At 41.2% G+C, this 18,619-nt stretch overlaps 1 protein-coding gene across 10 annotated transcripts in view; it reads left to right on the top strand.

The window, feature by feature from the left end:
- INTS10 (integrator complex subunit 10) overlaps positions 1-18,243 on the top strand; it is a 29,826-nt gene extending 11,583 nt beyond the window's left edge. For 3 of the 10 annotated variants that reach the window (XM_077849399.1, XM_077849397.1, XM_077849406.1), the window contains 9 exons: positions 889-1,045; positions 2,049-2,131; positions 3,362-3,514; positions 6,370-6,478; positions 10,488-10,567; positions 11,643-11,805; positions 12,658-12,751; positions 15,683-15,760; positions 17,838-18,243. In XM_077849399.1, the coding sequence (XP_077705525.1) occupies positions 889-1,045; positions 2,049-2,131; positions 3,362-3,514; positions 6,370-6,478; positions 10,488-10,567; positions 11,643-11,805; positions 12,658-12,751; positions 15,683-15,760; positions 17,838-17,994 (1,074 nt within the window). In that variant the 3' untranslated portion in view covers positions 17,995-18,243. The remainder of the gene's footprint in view (positions 1-888; positions 1,046-2,048; positions 2,132-3,361; positions 3,515-6,369; positions 6,479-10,487; positions 10,568-11,642; positions 11,806-12,657; positions 12,752-15,682; positions 15,761-17,837) is intronic. The other 7 variants (XM_077849400.1, XM_077849398.1, XM_077849403.1 and 4 more) reach the window with 4 other exon arrangements.
- Positions 18,244-18,619: the final 376 nt, after the last annotated feature.

The following is an 18,619-nucleotide window of genomic DNA, read 5'->3' as shown; positions in this document are numbered from 1 at the left end:
GGCCGACACTTTGCATTGGGAGAGCAGAGCTAGAGAGGACTGGCCGTGAGAGAAGCTATGTATAGGGAACAAAAGACAAGTAAAAGTCATTTCTCTGATTCTTAGGGCATTTGGGCATTAATTTTATTCCTCTACGTGATAAACTTCTTTCGAAGCAAATTAAATGATTTCACACATGGAAAAATAAACTATAAAACATATGCTACTTTACCTGTATCTCTGAATGTAAAACTCTTATTTGGGGCTTTAATAACATCGATATGTTCTTAAACTATTGCAAGTTTTAACCCCATAGGTTTACTTAGAAGTCAACATCAGCTTAGAATTTATCAGAAAAATATAAGCTTAGTTTTTAAGGTAAAAAATTAAATGTGTGAGAGTGAAAAGATGAAAAATTTATATTAATTTTAAAGCCAAATTGTTAAGTTCAAAAAATGATACTCATTATAGTATCCTTTGATATAAAATCCATATAGTAATCAGAATTGGAGGTAATAAACATAACAGTGTCTGAGGATGGTTGACCCTTAAATAACATGGGGGTGAGGGGTGCCAACCGGCCCCTGCCCTGCACAGTCATGTATCTGTATAACTTCTGACTCCCCCAGAACTTAACTACTAGTAGCCTATAGCTGACCAGAAGCCTTATCTATAACATTAATAGTTGATCATCATATATTTTGTATGTTCTATGTATTATATACTATATTCTTATAATAAAGCTGGAAAAAGAAAATGTTATTAAGAAAATTATAAAGAAGAGAAAATACATTTACAGTGCTGGACTGTAAAAAATCCATGTGCAAACAGATCTGTGTAGTTCAAACCTGTGTTGTTGAAGGGTCATCCATGTATGACTGTAATTCCGCTTCTTTCACCCTCTCTAAGCAGAGTTCAGACGACGAAGACTGTTCGGCAAAAGGCAGGAATCGTCACATCATAGTCAATAAAGCTGAGCTTGCTAACTCCATCGAAGTGCTGGATAGCTTTAAGCTAGCCAGGGAGAGCTGGGAGTTGCTCTACTCTCTGGAATTCCTTGACAAGGGTAAGAACATGCCTGTCATATTGGTGCTGTTTAATTTGTTATCAGTGTTACCAGTGTGTATTATATAATTATTAATATTCAAATAACCATTTACATCTTAGCTTCTATTCTGAACGTTTATTATAATTAGGATTAGGGTGGAGTTTGAGGGAGAGATTTTGGTCTTTTAACATTTGTATTGCTGGCCTCTTCTTTTTCTTGCTGGGTTTATTCTGTGTTTTTAGTTGTTCGACTTAGTATCTTCCTTAGTCACATGTAGCTAAGCATACAAAAGGTAATGCTGTTTTAATCTGCCTGAAAAACTCACCCTACAGAAAGCCCACTTTCCTTTGAGAATAGACTTAAAACTATGGGGAGTTTTATAACTATTGACTATTTCAACTGACTAAGGAAAGTAGTGGATTTTTGCCATACTTTGGAATTCAGCAGTGTATTTTTCCTTTCCTTCTGGCCAGTGGCCCTTCATCCCTTGGCCTGCTGTCACATACCTCTACAGAACCCTTGGTCAGATGTGTTGTGTCATTTTTTCTAGGTAAATACAGCACCCCTCCATCTCTCCCAGTCACATCTAGAATTGCAAACATGTATGTGACCTTTGGGGGATTTTTCCTTTACTTATAACTTGACTTTTTAAAAAATGAGTAAAACTCTTAGCGTTATATCTTTATTATCTAAGCTGGGTGAAAGGAAAATGATACTTTTGTTCTAAGGAAAACAAAGTAATTTACAAGATAAATGAGGTAATATGTGAAAAACATTTTGAACAGCCCTTGGGACCATGGTGTGTGCTTAGTAAATATTGAGGCCTGATAACAATAGTGCCTGCGCATTACTGGTAGGTATTACATTCTAACTTTACTAATTGAGATTCTAGACCATTGTTTTAGAAATCAGAGTTGATAGTTACAATCCATGTTTTGGAATTTTGTGGTTGTGGTGCATTTGTTTTGTTTTCGGCTTCTGTGTTAACATGCTTTTGGTAAATTTGCTTTTGAATTCTCAGAATTTACAAGAATTTGTTTGGCATGGAAGACAGATACTTGGCTTTGGTTAAGAATCTTCCTCACCGATATGATCATCTATCAGGTAGAGTCATGTATTTTAAGTTCCTGTGTCTGTACAGGATGATTATTATTGGGACGCAACTGTAACATGTAAGGTGCGAATGTTCCTTCTGTAGACTAGTCATGCTCTGAGCGATTATGGTCCACTTTCATCTCAAAATAACTCCAAAATGACAAGCCCATATCTTCTGTGTTATTTTTGCTATGTCCAGCTACACCTCTCTGTAAAAGTAAGGTTTTTACTTTTCAATAAAAGATGAATACTTCTCACGCCTCCTCCTCTCTACTCTGATGGAGTCCTTCTGCCTTGCTCTCCTGTGGGCTACATATGCCTGGAATGGAGAGAGCTAATAATTCCCCAAGAAAATGCAGAGCTTCCAACCTGTGTTGTTGAAATTGTCTTCATTCTACATAAAGAGAAATGGCATTAGTAGTAAAATATTTCTAAGAAATGGCATATCCAAGACATATTTTACCTAAAAGTTTGTGTGATTTTTATTTAGTCTTAAGGATTAAGACCAAGGGAGCCTGGCTGGCTCAGTCGGTAGAGCATGTGACTCTTCATCTTGGGGTCGTGAGTTCAAGCCCCATGTTGGAAATAGAGATTATTAAAAAATAAATAAATAGGGATCCCTGGGTGGCTCAGTGGTTTAGTGCCTGCCTTCGGCCTAGGGCGTGATCCTGGAGTCCCGGGATTGAGTCCCACGTCAGGCTCCCAGCATGGAGCCTGCTTCTCTCTCTGGCTGTGTCTCTGCCTCTCTCTGTGTGTGTCTCTCATGAATAAATAAATAATAAATAAATAAGTAAACAAACAAACTTAAAAAAAAAATTAAGACCAGAGAGAAAAAAATCTTTGTCCATATCAAGTACCTCCATAGAGAACCCTTCATCTAGCTTGAAGTAAGTTGGTTTAATTATTGCTAAATCTCCTTTTTCCTCCTCAGATGATCAAACAGAGCTACCTTATTTGTAGTTGCTTGCTAGTTGCATAATTAACTGGAGATTTTTAAAAATATATTTGGGAGAGAATAAGCCCAGAGAGGAGGCAGAGGGAAAGAGAGAGAGTCTTAAATAGACTCTATGCTGAGTGCAGAGCCCTACTCGGCTTGATCTCACAACCCTGAGATCACAACCTGAGTCGAAACCAAGAGTCAGACACTTAACTTATTACGGAGCCACCCAGGGACCCCAACTCTGGAGATTTTTTTAGATGGTGGTGGTTTTCACCTCTTTGCTGGTATGTCTTTCTTAGGGTCAATATAAAAAAGCAATAGCCAGCCTGCATCATTTAGCAGCTCTCCAGGGATCACTTCCTCAGCCACAGATCACAGGACAGGGAACACTGGAGCATCAGAGGGCACTCATCCAGCTAGCAACTTGCCACTTTGCTCTAGGGGAGTACAGAGTGAGTAATGTGTGCCTTGCAAGTGGGGAGGGCCCTCAGATGTGCTCAGCTACCTTGGGGCCTCCTCTTTACCCTGGAAGGGCCTTTTTAATTCTGCATGTTTATTTGAAAGAGGATTTTGCTGCCTGGATTTTATCACTTAATCTGTTGGTAAAAATGTTGATGATTTTGTTTTACTTTGTTTTCTCTTTACTTATGTCTTCCCTGAAATTAGGCTTCAGTACTTTTCAGATTTTCTGTCCTCATTCCATTTTGTTGGAGGAGGGTTTCTTTTTTCTTTACTTTCTTATCTGGAACCATTTAGAGAGAAATCAATCCTATTGTACTTGGACAGAAAAGACATTTACTAGGTGGGAATGGAGGATTTCCATTAGTTTATCTGAGCCTCAGATTCTCTTTTTACATGATGAGGACACCTGCTACTGGGTGTTGCTAGAGCAGACATGTAAACAAGTCTATTTCCGGCAGTCATGAGCCCCTCCTACCACAGGGTGGGGACCATGTCTCTACCTTTGAATCTCTCTTAGCACCTACCACAAACCACAAAGTTTGCACAGCTTTGATACTTAATATTAAGGTTTGAATTCAATTAAAATGTACATTAAATTAATTAAAAAGCACATTCTGTATTCTTTATACAGCATAAATTCAGGACCACAACTTAACACTCAAACTCTGATTTCTTCATCTTTCTATATGATAAGTTGATTATTTTGTGATTAGTCACCCTGAATTAAGTTTTTAAACTTAAATTTTGAAATACGTTTTATAATTTGCCATGATGATATTTAGGAGGAAACAGTATATAAAGTATGGCATTGAAAATACTTTTCTGCCATTCTTTATGTAATTATCAGGTACCTAAATCTTCATTCCAGTGAATTCCTCCTGAGAACTTGAAGGAGAACACATAATTACCTACCCAGATACCCATATATCACGTAGAATTAAAGACTACACAAGGCACTGCTGTTCAGCATCATATTGGGGAATATAAAATAAATAGATTTAAATAAGCTGGATGAACTTATTCTCTTTGGGGTTAAAGCTGATCGGTGTTAGGCCTGCATCCTTAGTGTTAAAGCTGATCGGTGTTAGGCCTGCATCCTTAGTGTCTACCTTAACCTGCTTCCTGACTCTCAGCTTCTGCAGCTGTCTCCAGCTCCGACCCAGCATGTCCAGATGAGAATTTCCTTCATTCTCTGGCCCTTGGATGTAAAACTGTAGAGTCGTGGGTTGACTCTTAACTCTTACTCTGGCTAATATTTTTGAGTCTTCCAGCATGAAGCTTAGTATCTTTGGTGTAGTGCCTTTTATTTCCTCTGCCAGGACCCTAATCCCTGGCTCTAAATGGAGTTGCTCTGTGTATAATCTTTTTCCATCTCTTAAGTTACAGTCATTGCTTTCTATGAGATTGCTATCATTATTTCCACTTAATCGAAATACTGACTACCTAGGTGCCTAGAGTTGAACTGTGTGCTGGGGGTGGAGGTATAAGCAGGGTTTGGGGCATGTGGGATCCCTGCATCAGAACATATAATGTGAGTTACAGAGAAAAGTACAAGTATTTATAGGAGAACGTTAAAAATGACATACTTAAGCAGTATGTCCGTGATATAGGCATAGTAGGCATTCAGGGAAGAGCATTTTCACCAGAGTCCGGGTAGTCAAGGAAGGATCTAAGGAAAGGATTGGCTGGAGGTGTACATTGAAGGATGGTGGTGTGTGACTCTGGGGGACACATTGTGTCCCTACCACTTCCTAGCTCTGTGACCTGGGGCAAGTTATCACAGCGAGCTGTCAAACTCCAGTGTTCAAGTCCTGAACTACCAAACCTTCAGGCTTTTAAAGCTAGAGCCTCACCACCCTGTGGCCTTAGCTGGGTTCTAGATGTACCAAGATACCGATGCTCTCAGCTGGCTGTGGCTTGGGGCAGCTGGAGCCCCCAGGTCAGTGCTACTGGCTCTGAGCAGCCTTACAAACATTTTCTGGGTGTGCTAAGACTGGGAAGCATGAGTTTAAGACTGCACTTTCTTATCTGTAAAATGAGGATAATAAGAAGGTTGTGTGACCCATAGAACATGCTTCCCAAATGAAATCTAGCTCTCACTAGAATATGAACAGGTGGACTCGTAGGTGATCCACTCTGTGGATCGAAAGCAACCTTTGTGTTGTGTGGCACTTGAGGCCTTCCTCAGCCTCCACCACTGCTGTGGACCACTTTATCTGTTTATTTCCTAAACCATGCATTCCTTCCCCTCACGTAATCACCTAACAAATACCCAGCCCTTTTTCACATCGTCCTTTCTTCTGAAAACCCTTTTTTCTCTTTTCTACATTCCAAATCTTTTCCCTTAAGGCTTAGATAAGGGTAACCTTCCGACCTGAACTGTTTCCAGCTAGTTTAGCCTGCGTATATTTCTCCTTCATTTTAAATTACATTCTATATCATTCCATTTAGTTCTACTTTATGTCCCATTTTGTTGATTTTTCTTTTCAGAGAGTTAGTAAATGTCTTTAAGATGGATATACTTCCTTTGGATGCCACTCTATTGTTAAACATGTTGGTAGTTTAGTTAATATTTCATTAATTTTTAATTTCTGTTCTTTTGTTTTAACAGGAAAGAATGAGTTGTTATTACCTCAAAGGTCTAGTGCCTAAATTCGATCTCAGTTACTTTTTCTGTTTGCTGTTGAGCAAACAGTAATGATCTTACAAAGAGTCTTGAGGCAGTGCTACGAACCTCCATGTGCACAGGTTGCCCAGTTGTATGCTACATGTATGTTAGTGTTATGTTGATTTGCTTTCAATCAGAAAATTTCAAATTGGTACCTTCTCACCTGATCTTCTTTAGATGACATGTGAAAAAGTCCTTGATTTGATGTGCTACATGGTACTCCCCATTCAAGATGGAAGCAAATCACAAGAAGAACCCTCAAAAATAAAGCCCAAATTTAGAAAAGGTACCATGACAAGTTTTATTCTTACTTTGTAAATACGGCTTTAGGACCCAAGACTGGGAAATTTTTTATGATTCCTGATGAAATAATACTATATGATCTGCAGGGTTTGACAAATTATATAAAAAGTTAATCCCTGCCAAGCTTGTCCTTGGCATTGATTTCATAAGCAGCTGTAAATTTGTCTTTCTTCCAAGATTCTCTTCACTTCTCAAGTTTGTTATCTCTGAATAATATCCGTGAATTACTTATCCTATCTTTACCAATTTTCGGAAGACTTGCAGACGGTTAGTTAAGAAGTGTCTCCTGACATTTCTCTCTCAGACTATTTTGAGCTTCACCTCAAGTAGCACATTGCTTAATAAACTATATACAGTAAGTTGTAATGCTTATATAAGAAAGGAAGAGAGATTCACTATCAGAGTTCTAAGTTTCCACATTAGAAGTTAGAAAAAGATAAGCAAGTGAAACCCAAGAAAAGTAGAAGACAAGAAATAATAAGAGCAGAAATCTGTGCAATAGAAAATGAAATAGAGGAAATTAACAAAGCTAAAAGTTGCTTTTTTGAAAAAATAAATTGATAAGCTCTTAACAGGATTACCCAGGAAGCAAGTGAACATGAGTTACTGAGAGCAGAAATGAAAGGGTGAATGTCACAACAGATCCTACTGAAACCAAAAGGCCATTAAGAGAATAAATTATTAATAACTTTATGCCAGTAAATTCACAATTTAGATGAAATGGAAAAAATTCCTTGAGAAACACAACTTGTGCAAATTGACACAAAATGCAATAGAAAATATGAATGTTTCATATAGATACAGATCTCTCAAAGATACTAAATTTGTTTTTAAAAATTTTCCCACAAAACTCCAGATCTAAATGGCTTCACTGGTGAATTCTGTCAAGCACTTAGGAAGAAATAACACCAATCCTACACATGGTCTTTGAGAAAAGAGAGAAAGAGGGAACACTTCCGAATTCAGTTTTTAAGGCCCGCGTCACCCTAATAGCAAAATGAAATAAGAGCATTACCAGAAAAGAACGGTAAAAGGCCAATATCCATCATAAACATAGATTCCAAAATCCTCAAAAAATCTTAAAGCAAACTGAATAAGGATAACACATATGACCAAATATACTGGGAATGCAAAGGTGGTTTAACATAGGAAAATCAATCACTGTAATATCACCACTTTAACACAGTAAAGGAGAAAATTCATATGAATCTTTTAATGCAGATAAGATTCCATTATGTTTGCATTTATCATTCATGATTTAAAAAAAAAAAAACTTAGCAAACTAGACATAGTTGTTCCTCAGCATCATCCTTAACTATGAAATAGCAAAAGCTTTCCCCAAGATCAGCCACAGTACAAGAGTGTCTGTTCTTACCACTTCAATTTAGCATTCTGGAAACTGTAGCAAACACAATAGGCAAGAAAAAGGAAGGCATGAAGGTTGAAAACAGTTGTCTTCATTCACAGATATGACTGCCTTTGTTTGCAGCTACGTGTGTGGCTACATTAGAAAAGCCTTAGGAATCTCCAAATAGGATAACATAAACATAAAATACTTCAGGATAAATTTATTGAAAAGTGCAAAATCATTTTCATAGATCATGTTTGTTAGGGTTCTACTTCTCTCCCCAAATATATCTGTAGCTCCAGTGAAAATCCTAGCAGACTTTGGTAGAAATTGACAGATTTGATTCTAAAATCTATAGGGAAGTGCAATCCAGACTAGCTGAAACAGTTTTGAAAAAGATAACAAAAACTGGGCAACTTACCTTACTTAATGACAAGAGTTTAAATATAAAGCTACGGTTATCCAGACAATATTGGCATAAGAGTGGAAAATCCAGGACCCACGCAAATAAGGTCAGATGTTTTCAGGGAAGGCACCAGAGTAATTCTTTGGAAAAAGGAAGGCATCCTCGACCAGGTGGTACTGGAACAAAGGGCCTAAGGTGTAGAAATAAAAAGAAGCTGCATGTCATATTATTCACAAAAACTAATTTGAAATGGAGCCAAGACTAAATGGAAAAGCTAAAGTGATAACATATTTTAGAAGAAAAGGTCTTGTGACTAGTAGGTAGATTCATAAGGACATAAAATTTCCTAGAAGATGAAAACATGACAGTCTTTTTTCTTTTTTTTTAAGATTTTGTTATTTTATTTTAAGATTTATTTATTTATTCATGAGAGACAGAGAGATAGAAGCAGAGACGAAGGTAGAGGGAGAAGCAAGCTCCCTGTGGGGAGCCTGATGTGGGACTCGATCCCAAGACCCCAGGATCACACCCTGGGCCGAAGACAGATGCTCAACCGCTGAGCCACTCAGGTGCCCAAAAGCATGAGTCTTGATCACTATTGACGTTCTTTAAGGTTATATGGAAGGTTAAAAAAAAAAAAAAAAAGGATAGCCCTGACCCCTTCAAAAAGTATGTGTCTCTGTGAAACAGAAACAGATCAGCTGGGTTAAGACTGGGCCTAGCTGACTTCAAAGCTGATTTTAAAGCTATAGTAATAAAGATAGTATAGTGTTGGCATAGAGACTGGCAGATGAGACAACAGAGAACCAAGAAACAGGTGATAGTTCAGTTCAGTGGGTGAAGAATGATTTTATCCAATAAGTGGTGCTAGGACAATTGATCCAAATGTAAAAACAACAAAAATGTGGTCCCTCCTTCACACTACACAAAAATTATTTAAATTTCAAGATTTAAAAATGAAAAGTAGGGCAGCCCCGGTGGCTTAGCAGTTTAGAGCCACCTTCAGCCCGTGCCATGATCCTGGAGTCCCAGGATCGAGTCCTGCGTCAGGCTCCGTGCATGGAGCCTGCTTCTCCCTCTGCCTGTGTTTCTGCCTCTCTCTCTGTCTCTAATAAAATAAAATAAAATAAAAATCTTAAATAAAAACGAAAAGTAAAACTTCCAAGCTTTCTGAGGAAAATACAGAAAAAATTATTTGTGCCTTTAGGTAGAAAAGGATTTAGGCCACAAAAAGCACATAGCAGAAAGGAAAAGGTGAATAAATTTAAGTCACATTAAAGTTAAAATACCAACATAAGTTACTGTGATCAAAATGGATCTCCTGTAAAAAGGGCAAATTTAAATTGTATTTCATGAACCTTTTGTTTTAGGTACATAAACATTTGTAAATATATATATACAGGATCTCCATTACTTCTTGCTACTTTTGTGCTCAGGGTAGCAAAGGATTTAGGATATAAAGAGCACATGCCATAAATGAAAGGATTAAGGTTTTGGTTTGAAAACTATTGCCTAAAGTTTTTTTCCCTGTAAGTGCACAAGAAAATATACGTGAGAATGTTTATTTCAGCACTGTACGTAATAGTGAAAAGTTGGAAAATCCACTGTCCACCGTAAAAGAATGACTGAATGAATTGCACCACATGTAAATAGCAGAATACTGAATAAACATTGAAAGCCAATGAACTAAATCAAATAGGTATCTATAGGTATTAGTATGGAAAACAGTTTGCAGGAGGATGTGTACAATATGACACCAGGTATGTAGTAGACTGAAAACGTGCAAAACTTCCCTCAGTGGTGTTGCAAAGGAATATGAAGCATTCAGAAAAATAGGTACTCTAGGGAGAAGGGAAGCTTCTGTGATCTGAAAAGGGGCTCAAGAGGTTTCCACTAAATTTGTGAGACCTTAGGTTAAAATCTTGAAATCAAAACATTAACATTTTAGACCACTAAGTGTGGAGCACAGTGGTGTTTCTAACACTCTATATAATTTTCTCTACATTTGAAATGTCTTTTCATAAAAAGTATTTAAGAAAGGTTAGAAAAGAGGATTGATAAATGAAATCCAGAGATCACTCAAAAACCAGTTTCGCCATCACTAAATATAACTGTGGTTTAACTGTATTTGCAATCAGGTGACTGTCGCTTACCTTTTTTTCTGGAAAGCCTCTTAAACATACGCTTCACAAAGCTGTTTTCTTTGATAACAGATGTATTGTGGACTTTTGTCCCCAGGTTCAGATCTGAAGCTGCTGCCTTGTACCAGCAAGGCTATCATGCCGTACTGCCTGCACTTAATGCTGGCTTGTTTTAAGGTAAGCTGAAAGTTGATTGACATGCACAAAATGCCATCTGAAACCCTCTTCTGACGAATTGGAGTGTCTTGGTGTTGTGGGGAGAGCACATGGGCTAGGAGTGAACAAATACTAACTGTGGATGGCACTGGGCACAAATGAGTAGGAAATGATCCCCATTCTCGAGCAGTTTACAGGTAGTTGTGGGACAGTTATGCAAATGACCTGGCCCATCGTGATGGTCAGTAAATATTTTATGAATTAATGTATGTTGGGATCTATTAGCTAGGAGAAGAGAATACACCTGCTATTGGGTTCCTAGAAGGATGATGAGTTTATGATCATAAAGATGGGGTTAGGTGAAAGGTTCCAGGCCTTTGGACAAACACCAGCAAAGGCGCAGCATTGCTGGGAAGGTTTCCAGGCTGTTGGAAGAATACCAGGCCCCTGGCTGCCAGCGGACCTGAGCACCGGGTTTGTGAGCCAGAGAACAGCAGTATTGGGTTTCTGCTTTAGGGCCAGAACTCCCAGCCTTTATGCATCCTCAGAATCCCTGGAGGCAACAAACAATTCAAAGTGTGGTTTGAGACCTAGCAGCTCATGTAGAGCTTGAGGGACTTGGGCCACCTCTGTACTCCGTGGGCCGCTTGCTTCCTTCCTTGTGGCTTGCTGCCTTCTCCCCAGGCCATGTTCTCTCCCTTCCCAGCCTTCTTGCCCACCCTCTCCCCACAACTGCCCCCTTCACAGAAATCCCCGACTTCCTCTCTCTGGCATGAAGAGCCCCTCAGCTTCTCTCGCCCTTGCCCCAAAGGCAGAGCTTCAGGCACAGGGTGCACGCCCCACTCCCGTCAGGGCACTCACTGAACCCGCTGCCAGGGCCCGTGTCTGTAGCACAGAGGGAACTCCAGCCTCTTTGGATAGGACCCACCCTTCAGAAGGCAGTGTGATATTTGCCTAGCAGGTATATGTTCTACTTTGTTCCGTGTCTCACAGTTTCTTAGAGCAGCATTTGTTTTAGGAAATAACATTTGGTATGTTTAAGAGCAACCTGTATTTCCTCTTCCTTTTCTTGTCTGTGCCAATCCTTATCTTGCAGCTCCGAGCTTTCACAGACAGCAGGGACGACATGGCCCTGGGGCATGTGATTGTCTTGCTTCAGCAAGAGTGGCCGCGGGGAGAGAATCTTTTCTTGAAAGCCGTCAATAAGATTTGCCAACAAGGAAATTTTCAATATGAGAATTTTTTCAATTATGTTACAAGTATCCTTTTTCCTGTTTAAGCATAAGAAATCCTGACTTTTTTCTTTTCTTTTCTTTTTCTTTTTTTAGAATAAATGCATGGTACAAAAGTGAAACAATCATTCCAGGTAGAAATAATGGTTTTCACTATTTGGGGGGAAGAGAGAAAGAATGACCATTAAAAATGGGCCTGTGGCAGTTGGTCTATGAGAGTTGTAAAAGGCCTCATAGCGGTGACAAAAGCAATCAGAAAAGCCGGTAACTCAGTTCCACTTTCCACCTCTAGCAACTTCTAGGAAGATACTGAGATGCCTACATTAAAGGCTTCCGGTTCCTAAGAGGCCCAGAGTGGCCTCCCCGGGGGGAACTGACTGTCCCCTGGGGTCAGCTGGTAGAGCACCATGTCCAGCTGTTAACAGCTGCCACTGAGAACCCACCACGCATGCTGCCCAGCCCAGCCATTGCTTTGGACAACTGGGAGCATTGTGTTTCATACCCTTGTAGGGAAAGACCACATTTGAACAGTGAGGAGCATGCTATCCTTTCCATGTGCTTTAGGGCGGTAGTTCTTAAACGGTTTCTGGGGATACAGCACCCCCACTTCCTTTTTCATTTTGCATTCAGAAATCAAAAGATTTTGCTGTTAGGACCATATAGAATCTGTTTATTTAGAATCTGTATGGAAACCTATTTTTCTTTATGAGGTGTTATAGTTGGTATAAGAATCTTTAGTTTGGGGCTTAGACCGACCTGGGTTCTGGTACGGACCCAGTTGGTGGGGTGGCCATGGGCAAGTCAGTCACTGCCAGCCTGGCCCTCCAAGAGAGGGGGCACCTTGTCTCTGCACGTGGTTAACCTGAATCTGACCTGCAGATATCGATATGCTGGAGGAATTCGCCTACTTAAGAACTCAGGAAGGTGGGAAAATTCATCTGGAATTGCTACCCAATCAAGGAATGCTGATCAAGTAAGCATGTTGTCTTGCTCTTCCAGTGCTCACCTTTCATGTGCTTGTCAGAAATATCTGTAAGTTTTGTAGCTTTGAGAAGTTTCCTAGAAAGGAATCCAAACCTGGTCTCTGTTTTTGAGTAGATTGGAGTCTAGGTCCTTCTGAAACCTGATGGTTCCTTAACTACATTTCTGATAAAACATTTTTTAAATTGGGGTACTTCTGTCACTTTTAAAACCCTTTCACTAAACAGAAGTCTCATTCAGAGTATCTTTTCCTTTCCAAAATTTACAAAATTAATTTTGTAATTAAATTTTATTAAATTAAATTAAATTAAATTAAATTAATTTTGTAATTAATTACAAAATTTACAAAATTAATCCTATACATTTCCGGTTAGACAGAATGTTTTTAATTAAGAAGAGCCATGCTTAGAGTTGTAGTAGATTAGGAAAAACTGCAGACTTTATTTATTTATAAACTGTACTTGGATTTCAGTATTTATATGAAGCCTTCCCAAGCAGTCGTCACTGCTTGCATAGCGCCCGGGAAACTGGCAGGGTCTGGTGCCTCTTGAGAAAAACACGCCTGCCCCAAGAAATAGTGGTGGGGTGCCTGGTCTCAGGCAGGCCCTCCCACACCCTAGACAAAGTTAGTGACCATTTATGATTTTTAAATAGCTCATAAATCTTGCTTCTATCCTTCAATACTCATTGTAGTTTGGGCAATAGATCCTCTGTGCTGTAAATGCCACGTGTAGCTTTATTTTCATACTTTCTCCTTTGCGTCCTGCAGACTCAGCATGGCTATGAGTCAGTGTTAGTCACTGCAAGAGACTGAGCCCCAAGTGAGAAGGGAGTGTTGTGAAAGCTGAAAACCTTGTCCTTTTTCTCTCAATTGTGAAATGAACGAGTTTTCAATTGTGGAGAGCAAAAATCCACATCTTTTTCTGTCTTTGTAGAGCCTTAGAAATGTTGAGAAGGAAGTATGAGATGTGCGTTCTCGATATTTATAATCATAGTAATTTGGGGCAAAGTGAACATTACTGCTATTGAGAAGAGGGTCTTATGGAATCTATTCTAAGGAATGGGGAGATTAAGTGGGCTTTTAGTTCTTCATCTTGTAAATATTATAAATATTCTAAACATCTAAAATAAAAGAGCAAATGCTCTTTTTTGGAAACATGAGAGACTTATGCATTAGGCTGCTTAGGCAAGATGGGGTGGCCATGCTCATCCTCCCATCTCCATTCCCTTCCCTAAGACTGCAAGTGAACTCTGGGGAGAAGAATTGCATGGTTAAAATATTCCTGACAGTGTTCGAGAACAATGATGACTTGTTGATATGGGAGCTTAGGTATCCCCTTTTGTGGGCTTAAAAATAAGATTTCTAGGTTTTGAGGCTGGATATATAAAACACACCTAATATTAATAGCTTTTCAGTTAATTCACATTAACACTCACTTTACAAATTATCATAACATAGGAACAGCCTTAAAATCAACCACATTTTAAACTTATAGATGATACTTCACTTCAGATAGTGCTTAACTGTGAAAATGTGAGTGAGTGGACTGTTAGAAAATCAACAGTTGCATCTCAGGCTTCATCATATGGAACCTTTCCTCTAGAGGTGTAGCCAGTTTGTACTGGGCTGAACAACGACCTGGTTACATGCAGACAACCCCAAGGATAAGGAATGAAAGCAGGCACTGTCCTGGACACGCAGATAGTGTCACTCTGAAGGGTTGTTTAGGGCGAGGTGAGGATGTGTAGCATGCATTTCTGGGCTTCGAAGGAGAATTCCATGCTCTCCCACCCTGGGCAATATAAACTTTAATTGCTTCTGACTGCCTGTAGAAGACCAGTAGGCACCTTGGGAAACCTGCTAACCCATCCATTTGGAAGCAATAATAGGGATAGTTAGTGAGTGAGCTAGCCTTGTAGACATTTGCCCATTCTTCCCTATGCGAGTCTCAAAGTTCCTTTGACACCTGCATTTCAAATTACTTAGGCCTAAACCAGCAGGAGAAGCAAGCTGCATAAGCCACAGAGCTTTTCCTGAGGGGACTAGGATCCAAATCTTGAGTAAAACTATATTCCTTTTCCCTTTGGGCTCGAAACAAATTCTTTGAAGCCATCGAAGCCCTTGTGGGTGGTGCCTCCAGCTGAGAGGCCAGGGTGTTGTGAGCAGTGTACAGCCCTCCTCTTGGGTCAGCTTGTGAGTGCGTCCTGGTCTGTTCGGATGCTGGCGGGTCAGTACCAACTACTAGCGCACCCGCCGACTGACCCTGAAACAGAGATGTTTTCTCATACGTTTTAAAATAGAGAACTATTTCTCTGCTGGTATTTGCGGTACCTGAGTTGCATTAGGCTGGATGAAAATGGAAAAACCGTGTCCTGTGCACTAAATCTTTGTTACAAATTCTGCAAAGCTGTGGGCCCCAGACTCTTTTTTTCCCCATCTGCTCCTTTTCTCAATACTTTTTGAACTTCCAACTCAACCATTCTTTATCAAAAATATTGCCAAGCCCCTCTGAGTCCTCTCAGAAGGGCCTCTTCAATTTGGGGCTTCCATCATGGCAGAGATGGATGCCAGAAGTCCCCAGGTTTATCTCTGGGACTGGCAGGGGCACAGCTGATTGTTTTCACACCAGATCTCAAGTGGGCTGAGCTCAGGGCCCAGGATCAAGATGCTCTGGATGTTCCCCAGTGGCAGGTGCAGGGAGAGGGCCGCTGGCTTCTCCCTCAGCCACCCACCCTCAACCCCCCCCCCCCCCCCCCGCAAAGACTCTGCCGTAGCCTGGGAGGCAGGGGGGCGGGGGCGTGGAGGTTCGAGGGACTCTGTATAGTCTGTTTGGTCTTGTGCATTTTCTCTGGCGTGTTGTTTTTGCAGTGCAGGGTGAGTCGGTGTGGGTGTTTGAATGCTGCTGTTTGCTGTTTTTTAAAGGCCTTCTAGCCCTCCCATGGGGTTACTGCAGCAGGAATTCTTACCTGTGCTTCAGCCCAGCATACAGACTGCTGACAGGTACCAAGTGGAAACACACCTGCTCATAGTGTGCCGTTTTGTCAACATGTTGTGCCGCCCATGGTCTTCAGCTCTTCGTTCCTCAGCGCTCTTTTTCATGCTTTTTTTATTTCTTTAATTTGTTCTGCATTCCTTGGCAAAACCATCTGGTTGTAATATTGTCACATTTCTTATTTTTTTTCCATAAGTTGCCAGTGTTTTTTGTGTTCGATTTAAAAATCATTATGGATCTGGAAAACAAAGATCTAAAACTGTGCTAGGTGAAGTGCCCATTAGGGTCAGGCCCCTAGACTTCGATTTATTTGGTAAAACACAAGGCATTCAGTCTTACAGACTGAAGAATGCCGAAGCCCATCTGAAGTAAATTTTCATCATGGATTTTTTAATTAGGGACCAGTGTTGATGTTGTGGTCTAACCAGGCCTTAGCACAGCATTTTCCTACCACTGACACTGAGTTTTCTGAAACTGAAAATATTTGGTATCTTGCATGTGCCAGCCAATGTCTCCTGCCTGTGAACGACAGAATAATTCATAGTCTTCTTCATCCAGACTCCCCAGAGGCATAGAGACTGGATAGGAATGAGACAAGTACAGTGGAATTGTACTGCCTTAATGTATAGAAGCAGTACCATTGAACCATGATCAATAGGACAGACATTGTATTCTAGGTTTACTAGCACGAAGGGGAGAGTTTGCTTTGACTTTTCAAAGCCTGTTAGCTCGCTGCCTGCAAATAGCAGTAACTTTCGGGTGCTTGAGGGTTGGCTCCCATGGGGTTGCCGTCCAGGACCCAGAAGAACAGAGTCTCAGGACAGCTTAAATAGGTCTGTGCCTATTGCCAGTCATGGCCTCAGCCTCACTGACACCGGAATGTTGACAAGGAACTGTGTTTCTGCGCAGGTCTGCTGCTGTTTGGTCGCGCAGTTCTTTCAAATGCCCGTTGGCATCATTAGGCTGTCCCGTAATCTCTACTACCCTCACACAGCCTTTTGTTTTTCCTTCTGTTGCATTGCAACTTTTTTACTTCTGTTGTATTTGTTTTATATGATGATACACAAGTTTAAAACAACAACACCAGGAACGTTTTAGAGTGGTTTCAACAGTTTTGTTTTGGCTAACATGTAAATATCTAATTTTAAATCTCTGTTACCGCGTCTGAGGGAAGTTAGGCAATCAAAATGGGGAATGGAGGTGTCTACTACTGATCTAAAGTACTGACCTGGTAGTTAGAGCTCCTTTCCTTTTAACGACCCACTGAGTTTCGCTATATTTTTCTTTTCTTCATTTTGATGTCTTTGGTTTTCTGGGATTTCTTTTGTGGTCTCCTCTTCACAGCTTTCAGGTGTAGCTAGAGCCTCTTCTTGGGCTCCCATTGACCCTCCCACAGACGTGCACGTCTCCTGATCACGTGAACCAGATCTGGTCTCTAGCAGGCTCTTGCAGGGCACTGGCTGCTTTTCAGCGAGTCTGCTTCTCTCCCCCCACCCCTGCCAGGCTCTTGTCTTGGGACGGCCAACTCCTCCTGCTGCTTCCCCAACAGACGTGAGTCTGGATGGGCTCAGCACTTGGCAGAGCTGTCCTGTTCTTGGTATTGCCAGGAGACAGATGCACTTGCAACCCCAGAGGCTGCACATAGGCCCCAGGCCCCAGCTCAGTGTGGTGGCTCCTGGTTCCCCTCCCTGCTCCCACCTCTGCACTCGGCTGGCCTGTCTGGACATGACCTGTGTGGCCCTGTGGCCTGGACCCCGCTGGCCCACAGTGAACAGAGCTGTGCACAGGTCAGCACAGGGCTGCCTGGTGTCAGGGCTGCAGGAGTTCAGAAGCAGAGCGGCTGGCATTTACCGGATGTTTAGATGTTTGGCCTTTTATTGAGTAGGGGAAATGTCGCTCTAGTTCTATGTCTCTCTGAGAAGGAATGAGCAGGGGGATTGTTTGGCTAGGGCTTTTCTTCCTTTTTGAATTTTTTTACTTGTGCTTAATGCTCAGACACATGTTACTACTTCTGCCCCAGAAACACCGAACGGTGATGCTGGCACTCAGTGTGGTATGCGTCTCTTTCCCTGTCGCTGCCCTCAGGCACCACACAGTCACTCGGGGCATCACCAAAGGTGTGAAGGAGGACTTCCGCCTGGCCATGGAGCGCCAGGTGTCCCGCTGTGGTGAGAACTTGATGGTGGTCCTGCACAGGTTCTGCATCAACGAGAAGATCCTGCTCCTGCAGACGCTGGCCTGACCGGAGCCCTTGCCACCAGAGGAAAGGCCCAGGGCCCTGGCACCTCTTTATGAAGACATACAGCATCCATAGATGCCCTTATGATGCTTAGAAGAAAACCTCTGAGTTCTAATTCCTTAGTGGCTTCAGAGTAGTTCCCAAGAGTCTGAGAAGCTATTTCTATTTTTAAGAGTTGTTTTTTGTAATTTTTGTAAAACAAAACAATCTCTTTTGTAAATAAAAATCATCCTAAGTTTGGGTCTTTTAAAATGTATTTCAGTTCTTGTGAGTTTCTGAACAAGAGTGTGCTTTCACTTAACAGGAGTCTTATTCATGATTTCAAGGTGTTATTTTCCATACTTAGGCTTTGCTAGGTATCACATATCAACATACTTACAGACCTTTTCATTCAGGAAATTTTAATAGCACAGACCTTTACGCAAATGAACTGACGTGAACCTGCAGGGAAGGAGCTGTGGGTGGGAGGCTGTAGAAGGGGCGGGAAGCCGGCACCCGCTCCCTCCTGCCCAGCCCTGTGGCCTGGCTCCAGCCGCAGCCTCCCTGGCCCCTCAGTGCCTTGGACTGGGACAGGTTAGCTCCCAGTGCCTCAGGTTTGGCCTTGAAACACAGAGACGTCAGCACTCCC

Source organism: Canis aureus, chromosome 15 (genome assembly GCF_053574225.1).
Source record: "Canis aureus isolate CA01 chromosome 15, VMU_Caureus_v.1.0, whole genome shotgun sequence".
NCBI lineage: Eukaryota > Metazoa > Chordata > Mammalia > Carnivora > Canidae > Canis > Canis aureus.
This window is presented reverse-complemented; position numbering and strand designations above follow the sequence as displayed.